This window comes from Penicillium bovifimosum (genome assembly GCF_028826915.1).
Source record: "Penicillium bovifimosum strain IBT 22155 chromosome Unknown utg000003l_segment0_segment0, whole genome shotgun sequence".
NCBI classification, from domain to species: Eukaryota; Fungi; Ascomycota; class Eurotiomycetes; order Eurotiales; family Aspergillaceae; genus Penicillium; species Penicillium bovifimosum.
The window spans coordinates 42,739-69,664 of NW_026622712.1; the positions used below are offsets into that span (position 1 = coordinate 42,739).

At 49.9% G+C, this 26,926-nt stretch overlaps 9 protein-coding genes across 9 annotated transcripts; 5 read left to right on the forward strand and 4 right to left on the reverse strand.

The window, feature by feature from the left end:
• Positions 1–1,139: 1,139 nt before the first annotated feature.
• Positions 1,140–2,627, reverse strand: N7515_003066 (putative amino acid transporter; the record flags this gene model as incomplete). Its single annotated transcript, XM_056663810.1, has 2 exons — positions 1,140–1,196; positions 1,257–2,627. 2 exons carry the CDS (start codon positions 2,625–2,627, stop codon positions 1,140–1,142), a joined length of 1,428 nt encoding a protein of 475 aa, XP_056522867.1.
• A 2,357-nt stretch (positions 2,628–4,984) lies between these two features.
• On the reverse strand, positions 4,985–5,617 carry N7515_003067 (aminotransferase; the record flags this gene model as incomplete). The annotated part of the gene is given in 4 exon segments (XM_056663811.1): positions 4,985–5,296; positions 5,325–5,369; positions 5,401–5,535; positions 5,546–5,617. Coding segments are annotated over 4 exon segments (564 nt in total), but the record flags the coding sequence as incomplete, so codon positions are not given.
• A 676-nt stretch (positions 5,618–6,293) lies between these two features.
• N7515_003068 (dihydrodipicolinate synthase family protein) lies at positions 6,294–7,271 on the forward strand (the record flags this gene model as incomplete). The annotated part of the gene is made up of 1 exon (XM_056663812.1): positions 6,294–7,271. The coding sequence occupies one exon, from the start codon at positions 6,294–6,296 to the stop codon at positions 7,269–7,271; it is 978 nt and encodes a 325-aa protein (XP_056522869.1).
• Positions 7,272–8,400: 1,129 nt separating this feature from the next.
• Positions 8,401–10,200, forward strand: N7515_003069 (MFS transporter; the record flags this gene model as incomplete). The annotated part of the gene is made up of 1 exon (XM_056663813.1): positions 8,401–10,200. The coding sequence occupies one exon, from the start codon at positions 8,401–8,403 to the stop codon at positions 10,198–10,200; it is 1,800 nt and encodes a 599-aa protein (XP_056522870.1).
• Positions 10,201–10,864: 664 nt separating this feature from the next.
• Positions 10,865–12,080, reverse strand: N7515_003070 (putative 3-hydroxyacyl-CoA dehydrogenase; the record flags this gene model as incomplete). Its single annotated transcript, XM_056663814.1, has 3 exons — positions 10,865–11,557; positions 11,641–11,960; positions 12,017–12,080. The coding sequence occupies 3 exons, from the start codon at positions 12,078–12,080 to the stop codon at positions 10,865–10,867; spliced, it is 1,077 nt and encodes a 358-aa protein (XP_056522871.1).
• Positions 12,081–13,129: 1,049 nt separating this feature from the next.
• On the reverse strand, positions 13,130–16,214 carry N7515_003071 (uncharacterized protein; the record flags this gene model as incomplete). Its single annotated transcript, XM_056663815.1, has 7 exons — positions 13,130–13,267; positions 13,318–13,960; positions 14,011–14,194; positions 14,251–15,097; positions 15,200–15,561; positions 15,614–16,043; positions 16,110–16,214. The coding sequence occupies 7 exons, from the start codon at positions 16,212–16,214 to the stop codon at positions 13,130–13,132; spliced, it is 2,709 nt and encodes a 902-aa protein (XP_056522872.1).
• A 1,469-nt stretch (positions 16,215–17,683) lies between these two features.
• Positions 17,684–18,146, forward strand: N7515_003072 (uncharacterized protein; the record flags this gene model as incomplete). Its single annotated transcript, XM_056663816.1, has 2 exons — positions 17,684–17,867; positions 17,950–18,146. 2 exons carry the CDS (start codon positions 17,684–17,686, stop codon positions 18,144–18,146), a joined length of 381 nt encoding a protein of 126 aa, XP_056522873.1.
• A 98-nt stretch (positions 18,147–18,244) lies between these two features.
• N7515_003073 (transcription factor domain-containing protein) lies at positions 18,245–22,156 on the forward strand (the record flags this gene model as incomplete). Its single annotated transcript, XM_056663817.1, has 10 exons — positions 18,245–18,644; positions 18,695–19,197; positions 19,941–19,959; positions 20,013–20,144; positions 20,203–20,711; positions 20,760–20,884; positions 20,937–21,012; positions 21,063–21,147; positions 21,307–21,582; positions 21,648–22,156. 10 exons carry the CDS (start codon positions 18,245–18,247, stop codon positions 22,154–22,156), a joined length of 2,634 nt encoding a protein of 877 aa, XP_056522874.1.
• A 744-nt stretch (positions 22,157–22,900) lies between these two features.
• N7515_003074 (5-oxoprolinase) lies at positions 22,901–26,787 on the forward strand (the record flags this gene model as incomplete). The annotated part of the gene is made up of 2 exons (XM_056663818.1): positions 22,901–25,417; positions 25,468–26,787. 2 exons carry the CDS (start codon positions 22,901–22,903, stop codon positions 26,785–26,787), a joined length of 3,837 nt encoding a protein of 1,278 aa, XP_056522875.1.
• Between the last annotated feature and the right edge of the window lie 139 nt (positions 26,788–26,926).

A 26,926-nucleotide genomic window follows, 5' to 3' on the forward strand; every position in this document is an offset into this window, starting at 1 on the left:
AGTCCGAGGGTCTGGACTGGACGTTGAAGGTGAAAATTGCCGAGTGGTTTTGTCTTCTCATTGGCTCTGCGATTACCCCCATACAACTTGAAAAAGACCATCTCCAGATAACTACCCAAACGGCCTTTTACATCTAGTTATGGGGTACTTGATTATTCCTATTGACAAGTCATTTCGCAGTCGAAATTGGCGACTGCTGGCTATGAGAAACTGGTGTTTTAAACGCATCTTCTTATGTACTTCCATGTTGGAAGCCGCAGTTGCTGCCGCATTCTTGAGCGATCCTCGAGTTTGTCCGATATCATCCACAGCCGGTCGTTTTGAGGTTCTCAGGTCCCTATACGGAGTACATGTGAATGAAATGGCTAAAGCCTAACGCTCGTTGTCGATATCCAGGTCACTTGCCGCGATAAAGCCTACCGAAAGGACGTGTGAGGTCGGTCATCAGCATTCTGTTAATTCAAAACGAAATGAAAAGGAAAAGAGGTAATGCGAAGACAGAGATGAGCACTAATACCCTCGTTGTCTCGTAGATATCGAGGCCTTGTAGGTGGTTTATTAATAACTCAAAGTTTCGGCCCCAGTCCGGGGTCCAAAGTCAAAGCACCTTCGAAGGGGCCATCACATCCCGAGGGCGTCCTTTGGCGTCCCCCTACCGCCGCTTTAGCTGGACCATGGAGATAGGAGTAGCAAAAGTAGATTTGAGGTTTTCGTATCTTGCTTGACAAGAACCTAAGATGCTCTTTAGTATCATACATGTGTGAATTTGTACGGTCGAGTCAACCAACTATTGGCTGGAGCATAATGGTCCGCACTACATGTACGTACCTGGCGTTTTGCCTATGAACTTGGAAGAATTTATTGGAAGAAAATAGAATATTCTCCAAGTCAAATGCGCTGAAAGGCATGCTTAACATGGATCATAAATAGTGAACAAATTAATCTCTATACATGTCTATATACATATTTCGCTTCTCGCTCCATAATACCATAAATGATCTACCATGAAGATGCAATGCCTCGAATAAATTTCTAAACCCCAAACCAACCAGGGTCGAGAAATGCTCTATACAAGCGCCAGCTTGGACACGTTCATAACTCACGTGGAGATAGAATGATATCAGAGTGATGAGTCTTACTCAAGGAGGAGAGCAAGAGAACACTCCACCAACCTTTCCTTGGTCGTACTTGATGATCTGTTTGAATCGAGTTAGCAACGGCAATCTCGAGTGACCAACACCTTTCGATAAACTTACAATGTCGTCGATACTGGAGTAGGTTCCTCCGACAAGTACCACAATGCCGATCACAAAGATCAGGCCGTTGACAATGGCCAGGGCGATGTTCTTGGGCTCCTTCCAACTACCCTCGCGAAGGAGCATAAACCAGAACATGGCCGGGAAGTAGAAGGTGAAACCGGAGATGAAAAGCGCGGAAGAGATGGAAAGCAGATCATTGAAGAAAGGGATCACCTCGGCAATGATGAAGGCCACCACAGTGGCAGCGGTGATCACTGCCAGCCACGTTAGCCATCCCATCTTCGTGTTGATGAAGCGGATGGTAGAGTTGGCGAAGATGCGACCGTGGACCACACGCCCGAAGACTACGGTATTGATCGAACCACTGATGAAGATTACGGGCAGGGCAATTCCGTATGCAACGCGGCTGAGGGTATCTCCTGCAGAGGTGAGAGCAGGGCTGGATACGTCTTGTCCAACGAAGGCGTAGATCAGAGCACCGGTGAGTGTGTAGATGGTAATCTCGGTGATGCCGAGCGTCCAGATGGACTTGATAAAGTCCCGAGGGGTGTGCATTTCGTCCATGAAGGAGAACTGACACATGGCAAAGCTGTAAGCAAAGACGATGTTGGTCACAGCGATGAAGGCTTCGGTGAAGGTGATGTTATCCTTGGGCCACGCAGACCACGGGACTTCGGAGAGCCCTCCCGGTGAGTTCGTTGCCTGCACTCCCGTACCGATGATAGTAATTCCAATGGCGGCGATGATAGATACGAAATCCACGTAGCCGAGAATAGCCACTTCGGTGAAACTTGGCGGGATGGCAACGATCAGAAGGATGATGGCGGACACGACGGCAAAAACGATAGAGCAAACGTTGGCCTTGGTGATGTCGAGGAACGCAATGGTTCCTGTCAGAGTGTGCGAAGCCGTGAGGAATATCAGTTGGAGACACAGCATCGCATTGACAAGCTCATATGCAAAACGACCACACCCCAGGCGGCGGCCCAACAACCGACCCGCATCGGCATAGTTGGCAACCTCAGGAAAGGCCAATTTGACCATGCCAACAAGGTAACTGGTATAGATGGCAATGAGACCGATACCGACGCAGCAGATCACACCGGGGACCATGCCAAGAGTTGCAAAAGTGGAAGGAATGGACAAACTGCCGAGGGCAATAGCTTCGACGATGAGGACGATGGTGAGGCGCTTCCAGCCGAGACGATTGAACTTCTGAATACCGTGATTATAGATATTCCTCTCGGCATCAGTCATCTCCCCGAGCATGTCTTTCTCAAACGGCGGCAAAGCGGCCGGAGCCTTCCCGCCTTCCATCCCGGTTACCTTGTCGGCATCATGCTCGTTGGAGATGTGTTCGAAGCCCATGATGTTGGAGGTGAGGCCGGATGTGCCGGGGGTAGGAATGAGGGGAAGACGGCGGGTATATAAGAAGGCAAAAATTCGCTCACGTCGAATGCGGTCTTAGGAGGCAAAAGCAAGATTTCCATTACTAAGATGGTTTGGTGATCTCAACGCTCTTTGGTTCCAACACGTGGAGTACGACGTTACTCCACTGGATCAGCCACCCAATGAAGTTCCCGGAAACAGGATTCGACCCAGTACAGAAAGTGGGTTATGGCAGTTAGGGGATTTAGGCGGCCAGACACCTCATTTGCTATGATAAGAAAACCGTACGGGGCGTTAGGTAAAAGAAACACAACATTGGTTTATGCCCTGCTCAGGCTCATTTTAACCTGGACACTTGGGTGTTTCAACGCTTTGACATCATCCACAGTATGGAGTCATACCCCGCGTTATTCTGGATTGCGGGGATTTAGTAACTTGGGGAATTTGAGTAGAAGAAGACTAACATAGAATCAACAAAACCATCGAAGATATAGAAGTTTCTTCAGGCACGCCACAAGCGATCCGAAAGCCGAATTACCAATGACAGACTCGGCAGGTCTGGCTGGTGGCTGGGCGTTGCTGGGCGCCCGAATCACCCGTCTGGGCACGGATAAGACTTAGGTCACGTGCAAGCCGCAAACAGGACAAAGCAGTAAAAGGGGTTGATCCCTCTCATCGGCGGTTTAGGGGAAATGGTAAAACCTTCAAGCTCCTCCAATGTGGCATATCATAGTGCCTATCAATGCGGCCCAACACATATCTTGCTCATCATGTCTCCATCATGCCCGCCCCAGATTCGAAGCTAACGGTACGCAGATGCGCAGCGCCACCAACGCCATCGGGTTTAGCAGCACACGTGGAAAAATAGCGCAAACACCGAACTTTATGGATTCGTCGTCATGTCCGAAGGCTCACAACGAATATGGGAGAGCAGAAAATACTACGGAGTATGGGTTCCAGAAAATCAGATATCCACTTACATCATGGCCAGAGATCTGGGGTCGATCTCCAATTTTCGACTCCATCACGCGAGGTCCGGGGTTCTTTTCTTTTTGTACGTAATGAACTCAAATTCCCGAGTTTCGCAATTCTACGGAGTACCTACGGAGTATCCATGGCCCATTGCCGATTTTGGGTTCTTAAGTTCTAACCTTCTCAAACTAGTATCCCGCCAAGAGAGATCGTCGGGCTAGAAGCACACTAGAACATAGGAGCTGCGGGTCATTTCGCGGCTTCGCCCATGCGAGAATACCCTTGCGATAAGACATGCGCGATTTAACGATCTGTCAAATCCATCCTTCGCTGCATCGACCTGTAGCTCAATCAGGTGTCGTATTCCTATCTATCGCCCTCTGCTACGCCCGACCGCGGAGATCCTCATAAAGGCTCAGCCTGTGGCTCAGCGATCAGTCTCCGAGAATATGCACGGGCAGGAATAACTAGAACCGAAATAAGCAAACGGCTCACACAGGTGTCAGATTGTGACCTTGGAAAATTTGGTAGTCTGACGTCTCGTTGATTTTCAACCCCCTTCATAAGGCGTGTTCTCCGTCTCACAGGAAACATGTGAAGTCAAGGGCAGGGGCATGATGTAGTAAACCCCTATTCCTGCCTCGAAACTACATTTCAGTGATGTCGAAAATGTGAACGTTGTCGATATCCACAGTTTTAGGTATGTAAATAGATCTCTAGGTCAGAGACTATGACGAATTTAGACTAGCATTCTCGACTTAAGCATTCAGTTGACCCTCCAAAATAATCCACTTTCCTCCGTTGAGACCAGCAATTGATATGCGAGACTTGTCCACAATGTAGATGTGATACGGCTCTGAGGTTGCCAGATGTCAGTGCCTATGTTCTAAGAAGAGTAGCTAATCCAGGATCAAAACAATTAAATAAACCGCAGAGTCTCAATACACCGCTCGAGGAGAATCTTAAAAACCCAAACATTCCGGACTAGAGGATTAGCTGCTTCCAACCTACACAGTAGATCCCGGGGCCCACTCATTTTATCCTCTCAACTTCCATCAATCATAACCCCTTTGCTCGTGAATCAGCTGGTTACAGGTCGATACCATAGACCCATGTTCTCCGCAGAATACAGGCAAATTCTAGCTTCCAACTTGAACTCCTCGGCAAACGGTCAATGGCAAAGGCGTCATTGTCAATATATCAATAATTGAACCCGGGTGGCGCAGCGTCGAAAAGCGGAAACGACCCCTTCTCTTTGAAGAGGCGAATAGTTCTCACCGGGCATTACTCCTGGCGGGGATCACATCCTAACGAATCATGAGCACATGCATGAATGATGCACAAGGCCTCGGGGCCAGCCCGTTTCAGTGCCGAACGTAAGATTCGATGTCTAATTCTTTTGTCTCCTGGTCGTATTTGGAAGATTCGCAGTACAAGGCAAGAGATGCAATGGAACATCCGTCCTGTCCGGCATCTAAGGTAGTGGTTGGCTTTTTAGGTCGGTGGAAGGTCGAGGAATACCTATACTGTGGGGAGACCTGGAGTCTTCCAGCACGGCTTTTAGCAACATTCCATACAGCCAACCTGTGCAGAGCCTCAGAACCGGAGAGACTTTGGCAAGTCACCACTGGGCAGCTTCCATTAACATGCGGCCATGCCGGGCAATTCGGGATTATCTTGCGATAAGTAGAGTCGTTACCTCACTTTAGTGTGTTGCTTCTCATCATGCTCCGCCCCCAGCACTAGCTTCTATCGAAGTTCGCAGCCTTTCGGGAAAAACCCTCCAGGCCGATGATCGGCACCTAGATATATCGTGATTCGAGAACAGCTTCCTGAGGTGCTTTTGAGGTTGCTGACGGAAGAATCCATGGGTCACCGTTCCCCCTCGCGATACGTACCTACCCTGGCCCAGGACCTGGGTTTACATTTTTGAGTGACAGAACTGCGATATACTGGGAAGTCGAAGCGAATCCGAATCGACTCTGATCAAAGCAGGACTGTCAGGCAAGATTCCCTATAATCGGTTCGGAAGCCATGCCGCAAGATGGGAATCAAGGGCAATCTAAATCTGTCGGAAATACTGCATACTCAACTATGCCACTATTCCTATTTAGGATATATCATGTGACCTCTGTATCGTAAAACTCCGTTCAAGGGGTCAGATAGAAGAATCAGACATCATTCGTTTATTGGATACAATACATCGCCACCCTTTTGCTTCGACAAAATCCTCTATAACTATGCCTTGGGGAGATGACCTAATTACCCGGTGTTTACCCGCGATGTTCGAGGTAATTAATTCACCAGGGTCTCCAGCGGTCCGTCGCCCTTACCAGATCCATTCTGTGCCCACGAGAATATTCTACATAATCATGCATTTCGAGAAACCGACCGCCTCAGCGATTATCGTTGCGGCTAATTAGCGCATGAGTGATGAACATTCGGGCGGAGGGTCCGAGGGAAGATGGGGGAAGTGGACGTCGGTCTCCGCATCCGACGGCCAACTCAACACTCGGGAACATCGCCGTTTCCCCTCCCCCTCATGATATGAGCGGATACATCCCCGAACGATCTTCTTGTTATAAGAAGGTTAGGTGACTATGTACATGGAATCTTGCGCTCACATTATCATTCCTGATCTTTGACGATACATCCTGCCTACATACCTCTAAAATGACCGTCTCTCTTCAACCCCATGTCCCATCATCAGGAGTCTGGTGCCCCGCAGTCACTTTCTTTCATCATGACACCGACTCATTAGATCTCGTCTCCCAATCTAAATACTTTGCCTACTTGTCAACAAGCGGACTGGCGGGTCTGGTAATCTTGGGAACCAACTCAGAGGCCTTTCTTCTCACCCGCGAAGAGCGGTCCCAGCTGATTTCGACCGCGCGAGCCGCAGTTGGGCCCGATTTTCCATTGATGGCTGGCGTTGGCGCGCATTCGACTAAGCAAACCCTCGAGTTGGCACAGGACGCCGCTGCTGCCGGCGCCAATTACCTCCTTGTCCTCCCTCCCGCTTACTTCGCCAAGGCGACAAATATGAATGTGGTGAAACGCTTTTTTTCGGAGGTAGCAGCGAAGTCGCCTCTACCAGTGGTGGTATATAATTTCCCGGGGGTTTGTAATGGGGTGGACATGGACTCCGAGACTATCACCGCCATTGTACGGGAGTCAGCGTCTTCGCATCCTAGTGGACGGTCCAACGTGGTCGGTGTCAAGCTCACCTGTGGATCGGTAGGGAAGATCACCCGGCTGTCTGCAGCTTTTGCGCCCGAGGAGTTTGCGACCTTTGGCGGACAGTCCGACTTCCTGGTTGGCGGGTTGGCTGCAGGAAGCGCTGGATGTATCGCAGCCTTTGCCAACGTCTTTCCTAAAGTGGCAACGCATATCTATGCGCTGTATCGAAAGGGTCAGATCGACGAGGCTGTAAAGCTCCAGAGGAAGGCGGCGCTTGCAGAAAGTCCCATTAAAAGTGGCATTGCTTCAACCAAGCATGCAGTAGCCTGCTACTCTGCCCAGTTAGCAGGGATTCAGGATGCAGCAATGAAACTGGCCCCTCGGCATCCTTACGAGGAGGTGGGAGAGGGGGCCAAACAGGCTATCCGAGAGGTTATGGCCGAAGTTGCCGAGATTGAGAAAAGCCTATGATAGGCCGGGAGCGAGCATAGTCAATGAAGATCAAAAGTTATCGATCCGCTTCAAGATTGTCTTTACAGTATGTCCCCTGTAATTAGCGTTTTTTCTACCTATCTGCGATGTGATCCAGTCCACCTTAGCGTCATTCGCTAGTCTGCTACTTTGGTCGTGCATGGAACCTTTCCTCCAGGTCAACACTTGTCACCTGGGGTTTGCTATACGGGCGTTTGCTAGTCACAACGGCCAGACCAACTGCTAAGCGCAACGCTAACATAGATCACACGAATCATAGGCCTTATCTGCCCAATAGGCGGTTAGCAGTCTAACGTCGAATGCCAGATAGTTATCACACCGTATCACACAACTAGGGAAAATCAAATGGTACTTTCAAATTGACCGTGTGCACCGAAGCGCATACGGGCAAGTCGATATGCATTTGTACTAGCAAGAGACAGTCTTTGTGTTCATGTAGTTATGCGAATTTGCTACCTACGTGCGTTCAAGGACCAAACTCCCAACAAAAGCCAAGACACTCGCTAAGGGTTGTGCATCCACGGGACTCTGCTAAAGTACTTTACAAGATGGTCATACAAATGCTTAACATCGTACAATGTCTTTGATGTATTATATTCCGCTTTACCCGAGAGAGAGATGAATTATACAAATGAGCCTCGGCTGCTAAAAGCCCTGCTACCAATCAGCGTCCGGTTCCCGATCTCTCTATCCATGGATCTCATCTGGGCCGAGTCTGAATTTCCAATCGGGCCGATCAAGCGCCGATTTAGTGGATCTATCGGGATCTTGAATGAAAGGTTGACCAATCATCGGCCACGTCAGTTTCATTTTTATGCAGTTTGGTGATGCCATCCATGGATGCTCCACTGCCAATATCGAAACAAGAAGTGTCTCCGGCATGGCGGATGGTTTTTTTCCTTCTCTTTCCTTTCGATATTGGAAAATTCCTTGCTGTGATGAATAATGTAAACATAACAGGTGGATATTATGGCGAGGATAAAAACTACAGTTGTCCGCCGAGGTCCCATTCGTAACCGAAATTTAAACAAAGAGATATCCAGATAAACAGCGTCATATCGAACTATCTCACATCGCAGATTGCAGGTCTTGAGCTTCTACCTGTCCCATGTCCACCATGGAAGTATCTGAGACTGGGACCAAGTCCCTCCAGCTGCCAAATTCCATTCCATTCTGGCGACTCGTCCTAAACCCTGGAGCCATCACCCAAGAGGTAGTGGACTATCCTTGCGCAGGCTCGGGAACCGAAGAAGATCCCTACGTGGTTCAATGGATGCCTAGGGACTTCCGAAACCCTCTCCAGCTGAAAACTTCCATGAAATGGTTCATCACAATCGTTGCTGCCCTCGAGACCTTGGTGGTTGCTCTGGTCTCCTCCGCATATACAGGTGGTCTCATTCAAATTCGAGAAGAATTTGGAGCAACCACAGAGGTTGCCACCCTGGGAGTATCACTCTATGTACTGGGATTCGCTCTGGGTCCGCTGATCTGGGCTCCCATGAGTGAAATGTATGGTCGCCAACTCGTCTTCGTCACAACCTACGGTGGTTTGACCGTTTTTTGTGCTGCCTGTGCGGGCGCAAAGAACATCACAAGTTTATTGATTTTCCGATTTCTGTCTGGTGCATTTGGTTCCTCCCCCTTTACCAATTCGGGCGGCGTTATCGCCGACATGTTCATGGCTCGCGAGCGGGGTCTAGCACTGTCAGCCTTCGCGCTTGCTCCTTTCCTCGGACCAGTCATCGGTCCTATTGTCGGTGGCTTCCTTGGTATGTCTAGCGGGGGTTGGAAATGGGTGATAGGTCTTTTGGCCATCCTCTGTGGTGTCATGTGGTTCTTAGGAGCTGCATTGAAGCCGGAGACTTATGCTCCCGTTCTGCTCCGCCAGCGTGCAAAGACCCTGTCCAAGCTCACAGGTCAGGTATACTGCAGCAAGCTTGATATCGATCAAGGACGCGTCACTTTGACGGCCGCTATGAAGGCCTCCTTCTCGCGGCCACTGGTTCTTTTATTCAAAGAACCCATCGTCCTGTTACTCTCAATCTACCTGGCGATCATCTACGGAACCCTCTACATGCTTTTTGGTGCCTTCCCGATTGTGTATCAAATCCATCGTGGATGGAATCAAGGTGTCGCCGGCCTAGCCTTCATCGGTGTCATGATTGGTATGTTAGGAGCGATTGCATACTCAATTCCCGAAAACAAACGATATGCCAAGCTACTTGCAAAGAGCGGCGGCTATGCACCCCCAGAAGCCCGTCTTCCGCCGTGTATGCTGGCCTCAATCGCTCTCCCTGTCGGACTCTTCTGGTTCGCATGGACCAACTCCCCCTCCGTCCACTGGCTCGCAAGTGTCGCAGCTGGAGTTCCATTCGGTTTCGGAATGGTCCTCGTTTTCTTGAGTGTGTTCAATTACTTGATTGATGCTTACACCATTTTTGCGGCGTCCGTCTTGGCAGCCAACTCGCTACTTCGGTCGTTGTTTGGCTTTGCATTCCCACTGTTCACCACGTACATGTATCAGGATCTGGGGATCCACTGGGCGTCTTGTATTCCGGCTTTCTTAGCACTTGCATGCGTCCCTTTCCCCTTCCTGCTCTACAAATATGGTCTCTCTATTCGAAAGCACTGCACGTACTCTGCGCAGTCTGAAGCCTTCGTCCAAAACCTTCTTCGAGCGAGTCAGAAGGCTGCTGAAGAGGCCGTTGAATCTGAGCCTGAGGTGTGCTTGGCAAAGGATGAAGCTCCATCGCTTTCCACCGACAAGACAGTTGCGGATGTCAACAAAATTCGGCACACACTTTCACGCACTTCCACCAATGCCACGCATGCCATTCACCGGGTGCCCACCTACGAGGCCAGTCCGTATGATATCGACCGCGTGAACACACGAGAATCGTTTAAATAAACGAAGACATAAATCAAGCAAGTGGAGCGGCATTTGATTGGATCCCTGATTATATGAAGAAATAGCACAGGTGTGAACTTCAGGTACTTCCATGTTGGATTACTTGGGCTGCTTCTTTCTCTTTCGCTCGACTCGATGTACCATAGACAGCGTTGGATATTTAATACTGATTGCATTTGATCATTCGCGACGTTCTCTGCCTTTGCTCGTAGCGTTGTGATATGCTCGCACATTGCAGATACTGTCTGTTTGGAGGTGCTCTGTCGTGTCTTGAAAGAACCATTCCTGTAATGAAAAGTCATCGCCATATGCGCCATGAGAGGCGCTGGCAACAGACTACAGGTGAACGCATTCTCTAATCAGTAGGGACGTATGCATATGAAGTATCCACGCCATGCACGATAATACCTGTCAGATCAACATCCGATTCTCTACTGGCAGAACGGAAGATCGTCCTTATATGAACCATATTGAACTTCTGACGGGACAACACGATTTGGTCGATGGAATACACCTCAAAATATGTAGAAAGGACTTCCATCTCTCTCGTGCGCCGTGCATATCGTATATTGGCCAGTCTGAGTTATCCCAGTGCTACCAACCATCCAATGAGTAAGTACATGTATTGAAGTGAATGGACGTTGTGCTCGACTTGTCACTTCTATCAATGAACTCCATTGGTCAGACCATTCGACATCCCATTACTCACTCCATTTGAGATGGTATGTTTCACGCCGTTAGTGAGTCCCTTGAGTTTACCAAGAGGCACTCCCGGAGGCACTCCAACAGAGATGGTACTCTTCTTCTGTGGTCTTTCTGGTGCATTCCAAACAGTGCCATCGTCGAGCAGTCCCTGGCCCAAAGCGAGCGTTCTCGATGGAGCTTCACCCAGCCATTCGCTCTCTAACTGGCCGATGTTCTCTTCAATTTCCCAGGCGCGACCTCCCTCGATGAACATGGATTTGCCGTTGAGAGTCTGATCGGTCAAGACTCCAGTGGCCACAGTAGCAACCTGTTTCGGGGTGTTGATAGGAAGACCAGCCCCCTTCCACTGCGCCTCGACTTTCTTGATGCTGTTGGTCTGGGTCACCCAGGGGCAGACAGTATTGATGCGAAGGTAATGCTTGTACGGAGAAGAGATGTAGGTGCGTAAGGAACGCATGAGACCCACAACGCCATGTTTGGAGGCCTGATATATGAAAAGAGAGGGGCTGTCTTTGAACCCCGAGACACACGAGAACAGTAGGATGGACCGATCGCAGTTGGACCCCCGGTTGTGGCGCAAGTAGACGGAGGCGATGCGGCAAACGTACATGGAACCGAGCAGGTTGACGTCCAGAACTTGATGGGTTGGGGTCTTGAGGTAAAATGTTACTATGAGTCACCATGACAAAGCTTGGCCAAGCATCAGGGGCCGCTGCCTAACTAGAATTGACTTACCTGACGGACAGTTTCCATCGTGAGTGCAGTGTCAAACCAATTCCCTATCTCCACTATGCCGGCTGCAGAAACGACATGGTCGATGCGCTTGTAGGTCTTGAAGGCAAGATCAAAGAGAGCCAACACCGATGGGTAAATGCTCACATCGGTGGGTTGGAAAATAACCCGCGGAGGCGAGTCTTCCTCCTCTGGGGGAAACTTATCACGACACTCCTTCAATAGGCGCTCGCCCGAGACGCCATCCAGGTCACCAATACATACATTGGCACCGTACTCTAGACATTGTGTCACGAGGCTCGCACCAATGCCATTGGCACCACCTATATGGGATGAGACGAGATTGAAACAAACAGGCCGTGGAAAGGGCGTAACATACCCGTAATGAGGATGACCTTTTTGGCAAGGGAACTGGGGGAGATGCTGGGAATGTACTGCGACATTGGGGGTAGATTAGTGCGGAGACTTTGGTGGGTCGATAGAGATGATCGTGGGGCCGAGTACAATAACACAACGATTTGCAGATAAGAGAGAGAATTTGACTGTGGACAACAAGCTCGACTTTATATTCAATTGCCACCATCTGAGCGTGCACCGTCAAATTGCCTAGTAAAGTCTCAAATGAACCCTGGTGTTGAGATGGACGAACCAATCCGTGATCAGGAAAATCCTAGACGCTGGACACGAACGGCAAGTCAACCGAGGGTCCGAGTATATTGGAGAATTCCCCGTCTGGTCTCCCCCTGATGGGCTTGCTGGGTCGAATGAGCATTTCCATTTTCCACAGCCACCCGGGGTAATGTGGAGGCCCCCGCTAGTTATCAACGTCGGATGATGCGGGGAGGCGTCAGCCAATGACGCCGGGGTCGCAGTTGGAAGCGAATGCGCCGGCAGCCATGGCATAAACAAATGCGGGAACGAAATTAGTCAAACACGAGTTGGCATTGGCTTCTCAAAGCTATTGGTCGCGCTGACTCGAAGCCGAGAGATCTCTCGGAATCCTGTGGTCCGGAGTGTATATGGCTAGCTCGTACTCTTCGAAGTCTGACAGCCTTACGACGTGAGACGGCAACAATGATCTTTCAGACTTTGGTCTGATTGTCTCGTCTGTGCTCGTAGATCTGAGTATCTGGGAACTGGCGCATACATCGTATGGAGATGGAGAGGGAATTGTGCGGGAAGTTGAACAAAGTACAAATCACGAGATGTAACCTTAAAACCCGGCTAAACCACATTCGTATGTTTGATTAGATCTATCCTGAATCCCAAAAACGTCGTCTTTTCCAATGTACATGGACCACACCCCAACCCGAAAGATTAAAAGAGAAAAAAACATAAGCCATTTCGGCCGCACACATGGGGAATACAGGACATGACCGTTAGGAAAAATTCAGAAACACACTCTATCAATGATCCCCAAAACCACCCAGGAAGAAAACCATGCAGATCAACAGAAAGATATTTACAACCAGTCAGTAAGCCCTTGAAAGGTCTAGCGACGGGAGACACAGCACAAGATACCAGACTTGCCAAGGAACCAGATGGATCCAATGAAACGGAAGATCGATAGGCCAGCTGTCGTCCACAAGATAGCAGCGAAGTATTTAGAAGTGCGTTCGGTAGAAGTGTTCTGTGTATGTTAGATAGAGTGGCAACATGAACTCGGGGAGAACGACATACCGTGAGACAGAAGCGAGTAATGCCTTCGCTGGTGATACACAGTGTGAGAATCAGATTACTGAAAATCCAGATCAACACCAGGTTGGTTCGGAAAGCCTTGTAGCCGTCATCGTTGCTTCGTTCTTCCTTCTCTTCCGGCACGACATAAGGCTCGAGCGCTCTCTTGACCGTAGATTCGAACTGGCTATCGATGTCGGCCTGCGGCTTGTCCACTTCTTCAATGAAGTTTGACTTGCCGTCATCCTTCTTCGTCTCGGCAACAGGCAGCGAGTCGCCCTTATCGGATCCTTTGGTTCCCCAGGAAACATCATGCCAGTTGCAAAAAGCGTAGACCATCAGGATATTGATCGAGCAAGTCATGCCGGCAAAGTAAGCCCAGGAGGATGTGAACATGTGCCAGGGATCCATGTACATGAAACTTGCGAGGAAGTAGATACCGTAAGTAGAAACCAAAGCAATCAGGACAATACCGGCGCCGGATGAGCTGAAGAAAGACTTCAGGAAATGCGCGACACCTTGGTCCATGGAGAAGTCAAGCGTGCCTCCAGTGAAAGCGTTCTTCACAAGGTAGAACGAGAGAATGATGATGTAGGTTTGAACCACACTAAAGTAGATGAATGACAGCGTATATGCCAAACGTGAGCTGCCAAAAAGTCAGTATTTGATGAGGATTGGTTCTTGTATGCATCTTACCCTTTGGGTCGGTTTCCTAGAGCAAGAATGAACTGCAGCATCAAGAAGAACACATATCCATATTTCAGGAAGTTGTTCACGATAGGCGAGGCATCATTTCCAAAAGGCCAACCCTTGTTTTTGTTAGCCGGACTGGGTGTTCCGACAAGATCCATGATGACAGTGGTGGTCAGCCAGAATGAGGCTAATAGTCAATTAGTCAAATTTCCAAGGAAGGAAGACAGTGAGCCCGGAACATACCGAGGGAGAACCAGGTCATGATCAGACCCGCAAAGTTATAAGTCATTTGAATATGCAGGAAGAACAGCCGCAGGATATTGTGGCCACTCTTATAAATCCGTCCGAAATGCATCATTGCATACAAACTAGCAGCAAATGAGCCGTTCAACCAGCGACGCCGCTGACTGATAAATTCGGCTGCGCCCTCTGGCACATCGGTCTCACCCTTAGAAGCCTTCACGTAGGTCAAATGCCACTTGAACCCAGCCTTTGCGACGAGCTCAAAACACAAGATACGGTCCTCGGCAAGGAACATATTCTTTTTGAAGATGTTCATACCCTCGATACCTTTCTTGCCCAACTGCTTTGAGAGTGTGTGGTCACCGTGGAAGTACTGCTCTAAAGGACGTCCCATGATAGCGCGATAGCGGTACGCGGAGAAAGCACCCGGTAACACGCTGACGTATCCAAAGGCGCTCTCGAGTGGTTTATCGAGGATATTAGAGATTTTGTACTCGAAGTTCTGTGCGGCCACGAGAGGATTCATCAAGTTCCTCCAACCCTTTCCTAACATTGCGTGGATCTCACCACAGGATCCACCCAAATTCTTATCATTGTAGAATGACTCCCACAATGCAAGAAGGGATTTCTTTCCGGGTTTCGTTCCAGCATCGATAAGAATGACGACTTCGGGGTTGAGGATTCGACTGAACCCATTGAATAGCCAGCGGTGGGAATTGATCTTTTTGCTGTTCTTTTGCTTGAGACAGAAGATCATTTGGACGGGAGGGAGATTGCTCGCCTCGTTGCCCTGAGGTCGAATCAACTGTTGGCTGGAGGTAACAGAGAGTTGGGTAGTGTACTCGAACTAGATATGGTCAGTCGACTGTCAACATCCATCTGGAACTCAGGCCACAGCAATTCAAGTATGGACCAAGGGCGGAGGAAGCAATAAGACTTGTGTACTTACGATGTGGGCGACGGTTTCCCGGCCATCAACGGAGCGCTTCATGATGCCATCCTGGTAGATACCGACAGTGGCCAACATGTCGAGTGTATTTTTATCACAAGGATCGATACCATCGAATACCAAGGAGACCACAATTTTTTGCCAGGCAGGGCCACCTTTGTTCCAGAATTCGGACTTCTTCAAGTTGACAATATCCCGGATGTTTTGCATCACACCATGCAACGTACGCGCTGTCAGAACTTTATCTTCGTTGTAGTAGGTGATAGCGATCAGAAGCTCGGTGTGGCGATTGTACATGGCCGGTCGCAAATTGTATCCGTTGCGGAGGGTGAATTCGTCAGGATCACAGGTGGCGGCGGTATCTGCCCTGAATTAGCTCTAATCCCGTTAACAATATCTCATAAGAAAACTCACACCGCAGATGAGTAAACTCTTCCGGAAAGCCCTCCTCGGATTCACGGTATTCCTTCTGAATGGCATTTTGAATTGCGCTTGGGACAGGGTAATCCACGCTCAGCACAGAGCCCTGGACCAATTTAATCTTTCGTGTGGCATAACGTCGCAGTCCAGACCCAGGCGCCTGTCTGTTCTGCCAGGCTTCTGATGGAGTCTCCGACATGGGAGATTGGATTCCCGAGCGACGGTTTAATCCACTTGCGGATTCCTGGTATGGGCCATCGGGGAAGATGGTGACGCCGGGGTCATGTAGGGTATAGCGACGAAGGGAATCGGTTGAGGCATATGGGTCATCGAAGGGAGCGTTGAACGGGCTAGGCTGGTTGCGATAGAGCAGAGACTGCTGACTGTCGACATTCTCGGGCTTCTCTTCGTAGCCGTACACTTGCTGTTGAAGCGAATAACGTTAGCCTATCTTCATGAATTACTCCTTCCCTGGTTGCGTGCCACTCACCTCACGCGTGCCATATAGACTTGTCTCACTGGCCTGAGGTGAATGGGATGAGTTCCCTGCTGAATGAGGCGAGTGAGGCGATGTGCCTCTTGGTGGTAAAGACATTGTGAACAGGTTCTGCGTCCTCTGAGCGTGGTGAGTAGCGAGTGGGAGGTTGGCCGATGATATTGTATCCCACGGTTGATGTCCAAAAAAATTCTCTCGTGGCGGCTTTCAATCCTAGGTGCAATGCGGCGCTTCAATGGCAATAGCGCACTTGCGCAATAGTGCTTTCGAGAGGTAGATCGAACGCAAAGTATTCTGGTCGATCTATCCAGAGATCAGACCTATGTGGGAGGGCGATGTGAGAGAAGGATATGAGACTAAAGCAGAAGGGAGTGGACAGTTAACGTTCGAAGACAGATGTGCGCAGGAGAAAGGCTCCAGATGCCGTGGAGTGTACTAGGAGATATTTTTGGTGCAGAATTTGATTGGAGGTGCCGGCGATGCAGGCTGTGAAAGGGCGAGTGAGGTGGAACCCCAGCGCGCATCAGCAACTGTCGTTCGTCATCCGCCCTTTGTGAGGCTCCACCGTGGAGACCCCTCCGAGACAGGGCACATTGGCATTGGCAATTGTTCCCCTGCGTAGGGTATCGCATACCTAACCACGGAGGCTGCATCTGCTATAGACCCAGCCACATCATGTCATAGCCCAGGAAATCCTAATGCTTGTCTTTCAAACATACAACGTGTATATACCTGTATGGGTATGAATTTGAGGCCGTGATCCGCGCCTTGCTGAGGCGAACATAACTCGTCGAACATGTAGAAACCAGCGGGTCAACGACGCAATACGCCGTGGCATTGGTCAACGAAGGTCTCCTGTGACCCATCATAGGCTCCGATCCCCCGAGAATTTCTGGTACACATCCATATCCCTTCTACGGAACCTGAAACACCATACACTCTGGCCTTGGATTTTCATGTACTCCGTGTACTTTGGGTATACTTCGTCAGGGCCATCAAACCCTGTAATGAGTCCGTCTGCCAAGCGGCCATATGTAGCGTGGCTGGCAAGTGCCGGGAAATGACGAGAAGGCGTGAGGAAACGATCGGCCGTGTCTTCCAGGGGCTGAATTCTGCTTCCACTACTGGTTCACGAGGTTCCACATCTCCAGCCATCATAATTATTGTACGGAGTAATGTATGGTATAAATTGGGCATGTGGAGAGCTCTTGATCAGGGCAAAGGCAAAGAAGGGGGAGGGGGTAGAGCGGCTTCCACAGCAACGGACATTCCACAGTGTGGCTACGAATGTGTATCACGTGATGGATTTGGAGATACGTGTACACAACACAGTACAAGTTGCACAACGTCGTAGTACTGTGTACTCCATACAATAATGTACAGGTACACAGTAGGTAGTATGGACATTAAAGTGCGTCATACCTTTGATGTCATAGAGCCAGCTCGACTCTTTCCTGGTGAAAGTCAGACTACTACACAGTAACGTAACTAACACACTATCTAACTAGTCTAACCTATTGTCTGAAATACTGCACAACATCATTGCCCCCGGGCCGCAACCTTGCATAATGCGTACCTACGCGCAGTATGTTGGCAACCTTCCAAAGAAACAATATATCCTGTCAACAGCATTAAAAGATGCTGCTGGTCTTCACAATGGATACCTAGACCCCTCTCTGGAGATTGCGAAGGGTTCCAAGTTAATCCGTTGGAAGCTTACAGACGACAAACAGGTTGCTGTTATCCTGGTATGTACGTGTTACTTTCGGCTCTGAACCGACATTCGGACTTCGTTGCGATGAGTGCTTCCCCCAAATAATTCGACATCTACGAGATTACGAGAATGGCACAGTCGGACCTAATGTCAAGAGAACCTACCGGTTTCCATTTTGGCTCGTCGACAGATTCAGAAACGATTCAAGCGTCTGGAACAAAACCACATCAATGTACATCAGGTTAATATCGCCCAGTCGTCAGAACATGACCGAGGTCATCAAATGGATAATGGATGCCGAACTATATGCGGGGTAAAAAGCGGGTTCAGCGTATAAAGGATTTGTGGTCTTCCATCCATGTTTATGAGCAATACTCGATATATAGGCGATCGTCTATTCTAATTCCTACATACGATGTCACCTCCGAGGCCTGCGTTCGATTCCCTGCCTTTGCGCAAAGATGGGCCCCCAGGGAATGCGTGGGGGATGTTTGGTGATCAGGATCAAATGGGCATGCTCAATCTTCTAACGCCAGAGAATACCGCTGCGGCTGCCCGTGAGATTGTTGAGGGTGTGCGTGTCTCGACGGATTGGGCTCTCAATAGCATGGCTACCCCTTGCTTTGGACGATCCGCTTTCGAGCACGTTATCAAGAACAAGGCTCCCCGACCAGTCAACGACGATATATTGGTCTTCAACACACAGAGTAGTAGCCAGTGGGATGGCTTCAGGCATTATGGCTCGGCGCAAGGAACTTTCTTCAATGGATGTACCCAGGACGAGGTCGACAACTCTGCTCGAAATGGCATTCACGGTAATCCACTCCTATCAGAACATTGTATCCTTCATCACTGACTTGCTCAGTATGGGCCGACAACGGCGGCATCGTTGGGCGGGGTGTCCTTTTGGACTATGCGGGCTGGGCAGAGGCGAACGGGGAGGAAGTGAACTGTTTTCAAACCCAGTCAGTCCCAGCTTCTGTGCTTCAAAAGGTGGCTGCGAGTCAGAAAACCACATTCCGGCCTGGAGACATCTTGTTCATCCGCACTGGGTGGACACGAGCGTACAATGAGCTCTCGCAGGCGGAATGTCAGCGCCTTGCCGACTATGCTGCGCCTCCCGTAATTGGAGTCGAATCGTCTGAGGCCATGCTTCGCTGGCTTTGGGATCTCGAGGTGGCTGCTGTGGCGGGAGATATGCCGAGCTTCGAAGCATATCCCTGTCAGAACAAAGACTTCTTTCTTCACGAGTGGTTGTTAGCGGGATGGGGCGTCCCGATTGGAGAATTATTCGACCTTGAGCAGCTCTCCCAGGAGTGTCGAAAGAGAGGTCGCTGGACCTTTTTCTTCAGCAGTGTGCCATTGAAGGTGTGTACCAGACGAATTCTCAACCTCTCTCCCACGACTGACCATGAACATCTAGGTTCCTGGTGGGGTCGCAAGTCCCCCGAATGGTGTAGCTATATTCTGAAGCATTATTTGGGGTCTTTCTCATCCATGTTTCTATTACACAGCCAATTGATCTGGTGACCTGGAGATAACACAGAATGCAGGTAGTCGCAACAGTGGTCAGCCAGCACAATCCTCCTAAGAGCCTTGTAGGTCTGAAGACAATCAAGACATCAGGATTTCAATCTGTAGAGACAATAGTGCCATCCCAAAGTGAAGACTCATGCATTCCTCGCGATTATGGTGAATGTTCAGGTGAAATCGGGCCGGTGGAAAGATAAGCGGAGAAGCGGGGAAAACTGGGGAATTTCCCTCCTGAGTGTGAACGACAATTCTGCTTCTCACTTGATGATAATGCGAAACTAAGACGAAATCAACATATCTCTTGAGGAACAGAAGAAAATGGTACTTGCAAATGCAAGGATCTCGCGGCAATCAGAAGATCGCTCCAGAAGGTCGATGGTAGCGTGTAATCGCTGCCGTTCTAGGAAGACTCGCTGCGCCGGCAATCCACCCCACCCTTGTGCAGCATGTGTGGATGCAGGCAAATCGTGTGTATACTCGGAAGCCGAGAAGAGAGTCTCCATAACTGAGAGGTGAGACAATCCGAGGCCATGAACGACTCAGCACTGACTCGGTACAGCTACTTTCGTCAATTACAGTCGCAAGCTCCTATACGAGGTACCCTCTATACCTGTTTGTATTGTCTTGATGCCAGTTGACAACCGAGGTAGAAGGCAGTCATTCCACCTCGTGTAGTGAGCCGTCAACGTTCACCCGCTACTCTGATGAGGTGCCACCAGAACGCGACGACTGGTGGTACAAAGGAACCGACAACTTGCTGTTGAATCGGTCGGGTGAACATCGTATGTACTCAGCTTATCTACGCTGACTTTTATTGTTCGCTTGCTCATCTTTCTCTAGATTTTGTGGGTGCCTCGTCCACCACACATCTTGCGAAACGCTTGAACCCCGGATCGACAAATCTTGCTTGGGATGTGCGCCCACTCTACAATGACCCTGCTTCACTAAGAAGACCGATCAGCGGTGCTCTACCCCAGTTACCACCATTCGAGTTTGCCAAGAGGCTATTTTGGGTGCAATATGCTTACATCGGGACTATCTTCTCCCTTATTCAACCGCTCGAATTTGAAGATCGCCTTGACCTAGTCTATCACCAACCACTTGACTTTTCACATCGCGAGTCCTGCTTAGTGTATTGTCAAACCTTGTTGGTCATTGCCTTTGGCTTGATGTACAGTGTGAATCAGTGGAGCGGTGAAGAAGGGCCCCCGGGCTTCCAGTATTTTAAGTATGCGTTACGTTTCTTGCCAGATATCCATGAAGAAGGCTCTATCTTCTTTGTTGAGGTCCTATGCTATGTGGCATATTACATGCAGAACCTGAACAGACGGGACGCTGCTTTTCTTTACGTGTGTATCACTTAACTTGACCTTTCGCTGCGCCGCTAATGACATCAGATCGGACTTGCTCTTCGGATGGCAATCTCTCTTGGACTTCACCAGGAAGTCTCCGATCCCTCGATAAGTGAAGCAGCCCGCAACCGTCGACGTCGGGCTTGGTGGTCTGTCTACAGTCTAGATCGGTAATTGGCCCACTGCACACGTCCTGGAAACATAACTCATGCTTATGGATAGGCTACTCTCTGTCAAGTCTGGCAATCCTATTACAATTGATGATGCGGATATCGGTATAACCTGGCCCACAGCAGTGGTATGACGCCTTGATATCTTGATGTATGAGCTGGTCTAATCTGCGCATAGGATGGATCAACATTCGACCCATGGCCCTCAACCGTTCTCACCCATTACACCCAATTGTCCCGTATATTGGGACGGATTGGCGAAGGTACATTGTCATTCTATATCTTCTCTGTTTCTGGTTAGGAACTAAGTCAGACGGCTACAACAGAAATCTATAGGAAAAAGCCCAGATCTGGATCCAACCTCGTTGCTTCTGTTCAAAGTATAACGAATGACCTTTCTGGCTGGCTACGACAAATACCAGATCGGCTCCGCATGGATTTCAACTCACTCGATTCGCATATTAATCGAGAGTCTGTCTCCATCAACTTGCACTTCTACTCATGTGTGAACATGACTGCACGTCCATTGGTCTTCTATGTTATTCAACGACGACTCGACGCAGAAGCGCTGGGATCTGCCACAAAAGATTGGAAAGAAGGACTTTCTCCCAATACTGTCGCTGTCATTGACAGCTGCATCACGGCAGCGCGAGCAACTACTGTGATCATGGATGCAGCTGCGAAACACAATCTCGTTGGTAGGTGATAGAGGTGTAAGCCCCTATCTTTCTCGTTCGTTCATCTGCTGATATGAACCTTCAAGCTACATATGGCTACCTGGATGGCGAATATATCTTCTCCGCTGCATTGCTGTTGGTCATGGTGAATGCCGCTTTCCCACTCAATGAAACCAATGCCCGGGCCATGGAGACCGCATTGAGCCTGCTTCGCGGTATGGCGGATCGCGGTAATACATATTTGGGTGCACGCCATGTGCTACTGCTGGAGTTACGAGCCGCTATTGGACCTAAACCTGCCGATGCTAATAATGCTGCTGTGGTAGATGCCCTTGCTGCGGATCCAAGGGGCCCTGAGGCGCCGGAAGATGATAATGGCACAAGCACCCCTAGAGAAGTTCCATATAGAAGCGCAGATCTGGTTGCTTCGCAGGTGATCACTGATGACTGGTCACAGAATCTGGATCTCCCTACTCTACAAGACATTGCTCTTCAGTTTGATCTCAATGATGATCCGGCACTCTGGGAAGGTGCTCTGGATCAAATTGATATCGACATGGACACTGACTGGATTGAGAGTACGTTGAAACGATAAGAATCAGTGCATACCAACAAAGATCAAGTTGTTGTGTATTCAATAACTACCTACCTATCGTCCTCCAGCTATCTCATATAACCTAGTTACATCGTAACCTACCTACCTAGGGCTTGTAGGTAACTACCTAGTGCGCACATATCTTAGGTACCTAGGTTCTACCTACCTACCGACATCGGGAAATAGCCCGTGGAGGTACCTAGGTAGGTATGGGGAGAGAATGGTAGGTACTGAGGTATGACCCAGCCAACATGCACAGCTACTAACCTTAGAAATATATAAGTGGAACTTCCAAGTTATCCTTAAGTTCAGCTGGAAACTGGAAAGTGAAAAGCATGGAACCTAGTGGCTAGTACTGAGGTGTGTAATACTAGGTACCTAACGCATGTACTGTTGGCAATAATCACAACGATGCCATAACCCCCCTAGTTATCTCAACCCTTCCCTGAATCAGCGCCCATTAAGGAGCCGTCGGCCCGGAGATGCCGACATCGCAGTCATCGGGCCGACACGTGACCTCCACCTAATACGCAAGATCGCGTCGATCAAGTCGACAACGTCGGGGCATCGGGAGGCTTTGAGGCCATAAATGAATAAAGTGGCTCCTTCGTATATTCTTTATGTTTTGAACTTTACTTACTGAGCTTTGTGACCATATTCAAATACAGTGGTTCCCTTAGCATATATCATTCTCTTTCTCCAACGTTATCATCCTACATACCAATCCTCATCCCACCTGTGCCAATGTCTGACTCAGGGAAGATCACCATTTCCATCGATCGCGGTGGCACTTTTACAGATGTCCACGCGATTCAACCTGGTCGTCCAGACATTATCCTGAAGCTTCTCTCCGTTGATCCATCTCACTATCAGGATGCCCCCACCGAGGGCATCCGTCAGATTCTAGAGCTGGCTACCGGGGAGCCACATCCCCGCGGCCAACCATTAAAGCTCGACCGGATTGGCTGTCTGCGAATGGGCACAACGGTTGCAACAAATGCATTGCTTGAGCGCAAAGGTGCTCGTTCAGTACTTTTCACAACCAAAGGTTTCCGAGATTTATTGAAAATTGGCGATCAGTCCCGGCCGGCCATTTTTGATCTATCAATGGCTCGCCCTGGGGTGCTGCCAGAAAGTGTCGTCGAAGTCAACGAACGTGTGCTGCCCTGCCATCCCTCCGCCGACAGCGACTGTTTCTCGGAATGCCGGATGGTAGAGGGAATCACTGGTGAGAAATTCCGAGTTGTTCAAGAGCTGGATGTCGCGCAAGTGCAATCAGAACTTCAGCGTTTGAAACACCAAGGGATCCAGTCCCTTTCTGTGGCACTCTTGCATTCCTACGCATATCCAGACCACGAGCGTCAGATCGGCGAGCTCGCCCAAGAAATGGGCTTCTCTGTCACCCTCTCTTCGAACCTCCAACCCATGATCAAGATCGTGCCTCGTGGCATGTCAGCTGCCGCCGATGCCTACCTCACACCGGTCATCAAGACATACATTGACTCCATCTCTTCTAGCTTCGAGGGTGGCTTGGGAAGCCAGCAAGATTGTCGATTTGAGTTCATGCAATCTGATGGTGGACTGGTCGATTTCCGCAAATTTAGCGGATTGAAGGCTATTCTGTCTGGTCCTGCAGCTGGTGTGGTAGGATTTGCAGCCACCAGTTGGGACCCAACCGAGAAGACCCCCGTCATTGGTTTTGACATGGGTGGCACCAGCACTGATGTATCCAGGTTCGATGGTCACCTTGACCATGTCTTTGCATCCAAGGTGGCAGGCGTGATGATCCAGTCTCCTCAGCTCGACATCAACACTGTCGCTGCTGGGGGTGGATCCATTCTGACTTGGCGCAATGGCCTGTTCTATGTCGGACCCGAGTCTGCAAGTGCCCATCCCGGTCCGGCGTGTTATCGAAAGGGAGGCCCTCTCACCGTGACAGACGCCAATCTGTTCCTTGGTCGTCTGCTTCCGGAATACTTCCCCAAGATCTTTGGCCCCAACGAGGACGAACCTTTGGACACAGAGACGACTGCACGCTTGTTCACTGAGCTCACGCAAAAGATCAATGTCGAGCGCCGACAGCAAGGCCAGGCTGAATATTCCCCGGAGGATGTCGCACTTGGCTTCCTCAAAGTCGCAGACGAGTCCATGTCCCGCCCAATCCGCAACCTCACAGAGGCTCGAGGCTTTGAGACTGCGTCCCATCACTTGGCTTGCTTTGGAGGTGCTGGCGGCCAGCATGCGTGCTCAGTGGCTGAAACGCTTGGAATCTCTCGCATCATCATTCACAAATATTCCTCCGTTCTGTCAGCCTACGGTCTCGCTCTGGCAGAGGTTGTCAAGGAGTCGCAGGAGCCTGTGTCAACCGTCTACCTGTCATCCCAATCTGCCCTTCTCGAACAGCTCGACAACATGGCATCATCAGCAACCAAGGACATGGAGCTCCAGGGCTTCGCTTCCACTCAAGTGCGTCATGATAAATACTTGAACATGCGCTATGAAGGGTCCGATACCAGCCTGATGATCCTGAAGCCCGAGAACTCGTCAGACTTCCTCGAGGAATTCCGCATCCGCCATCGCCGCGAATTTAATTTCAACTCCGAGCGCCCAGTTCTCGTGGACGATGTTCGAGTGCGCTCCATCGCTTCGTCCAAGGTACGAACTGAACAAAGTCCCTTGGTTCAACTGAAGAACGCCAATATTCGAGATGTCACCGCCGCTCCAGCCTGTACAACTGCAGCCTATTTCGATGGCCACTCGAGTCGGATCGATACGCCAGTTTATCTCCTGGGTGAATTGGAGAAGAACTCTCGCATCTCTGGCCCTGCCGTCATTATTGATCAGACCCAGACAATCGTCGTGGCTCCCAACGCTGTGGCGAATCTGCTCGACACCTGCATTGTCATGGATCTCAAGGATGAACCAACCTCTTCTACCGGCAGCGCCATTTCATCGGAAATCGACCCCATCAGACTTACGATCTTCGGACATCGTTTCATGTCTATTGCCGAACAAATGGGTCGCACACTGCAGAAGACTTCTGTCTCAACGAACATCAAGGAGCGGTTGGATTTCTCTTGCGCTCTTTTCTCGCCCGACGGGGGTTTGGTGGCAAACGCCCCCCACGTTCCGGTTCATCTTGGATCGATGCAATTCGCCGTACGATACCAGCATGAAAAATGGCTAGGAAATCTGAAGGACGGTGATGTTCTCGTGGCCAATCATCCCAGTTGTGGAGGCACTCATCTGCCTGATATCACAGTAAGTCATCTTTGTACCAACCAATATCGTCAGATACTGATACTCTCTAGGTCATCACGCCTGTCTTTGATCGACCTGGTGGCTCCAACATCATGTTCTACGTGGCTTCCCGAGGTCATCATGCTGATATCGGCGGTATCCTGCCTGGGTCAATGCCTCCCAAATCCACAGAGCTGTGGCAGGAAGGTGCTGCCATTGAAGGCGACAAGATTGTCAGCGATGGTGTCTTGGATGAGGCACGCCTGATTGAATTGCTGGTTACAAAGCCCTCGCAATACCCAGGCTGCTCTGGAGCACGGTGCCTCAGCGACAATCTGTCCGACCTCAAGGCACAGATTGCCGCCAACACCCGTGGAATCACCTTGATCCAAGCTCTGTTCAGTGAATACGGAACCCAGACGGTGCAAAAGTACATGTACGCCATCCAAGCAACTGCCGAGTCTGCTGTGCGCAATCTACTCAAGGAGCTATATCAGAAGTTCGACGGTCAACCATTGGAGTCGGTTGACTACATGGATGACGGTACCCCAATTCGATTGAAGGTCACTATAGATGGTACCGATGGATCCGCTGTCTTCGACTTCGAGGGCACAGGCCCCGAGGTATATGGCAGCTGGAATGCTCCTATCTCCATTACTCACTCGGCCATCATCTATTGCCTGCGCTGCATGATCAATGCAGATGTTCCATTGAACCAAGGATGCCTGGCTCCCATTGACATCCGCGTTCCACCGTCTACCATTTTGTCGCCCAGCAAGACCGCTGCCGTTGTTGGCGGCAATGTTGTGACCTCACAGCGCATCACTGATGTCGTCTTGAAAGCCTTCCAGGCTTGCTCCGCGTCTCAAGGCTGTTGCAATAATTTGACCTTCGGAACTGACGCTAAGCTTGACCCGTCCACTGGTGCCGTCGTGACTCCTGGATTTGGATACTACGAGACTATTGCCGGTGGCAGCGGAGCTGGCCCAACTTGGAAGGGCGAGTCCGGTGTACATGTTCACATGACCAACACGCGGATCACCGATCCAGAGATCTTGGAAAAGCGTTACCCGACGATGCTTCGTCAATTTACACTTCGCGAGGGCTCTGGCGGCAAGGGCAAGAACCCAGGTGGTGATGGAGTGGTTCGAGATATTGAATTCCTTTCGCCGATGCAATGCTCGATCCTGTCAGAGCGACGCGTCCATCGACCTTATGGACTCCAGGGTGGCCAAGACGCGCAAACTGGATTGAATATTTGGATTACGCGAGATGCTGAGACTGGTGAGGAGCGTCGAATCAACATTGGTGGCAAGAATACTGTTTCAATGGGGACACACGATCGCATTGTGATCAACACTGCCGGCGGTGGAGGTTGGGGCGCCGTATGAATGTATTATGACTATGTAGTGGAAATGACAATATAACGATGCTAGTATCCCCCGTTCTCTATCTCGTCGACTATGTACTGTGTACTGTGTAGTCTCGATGGATCCATTGTCCTGTGATCAGGAGGGCCGGTCAGGAGAT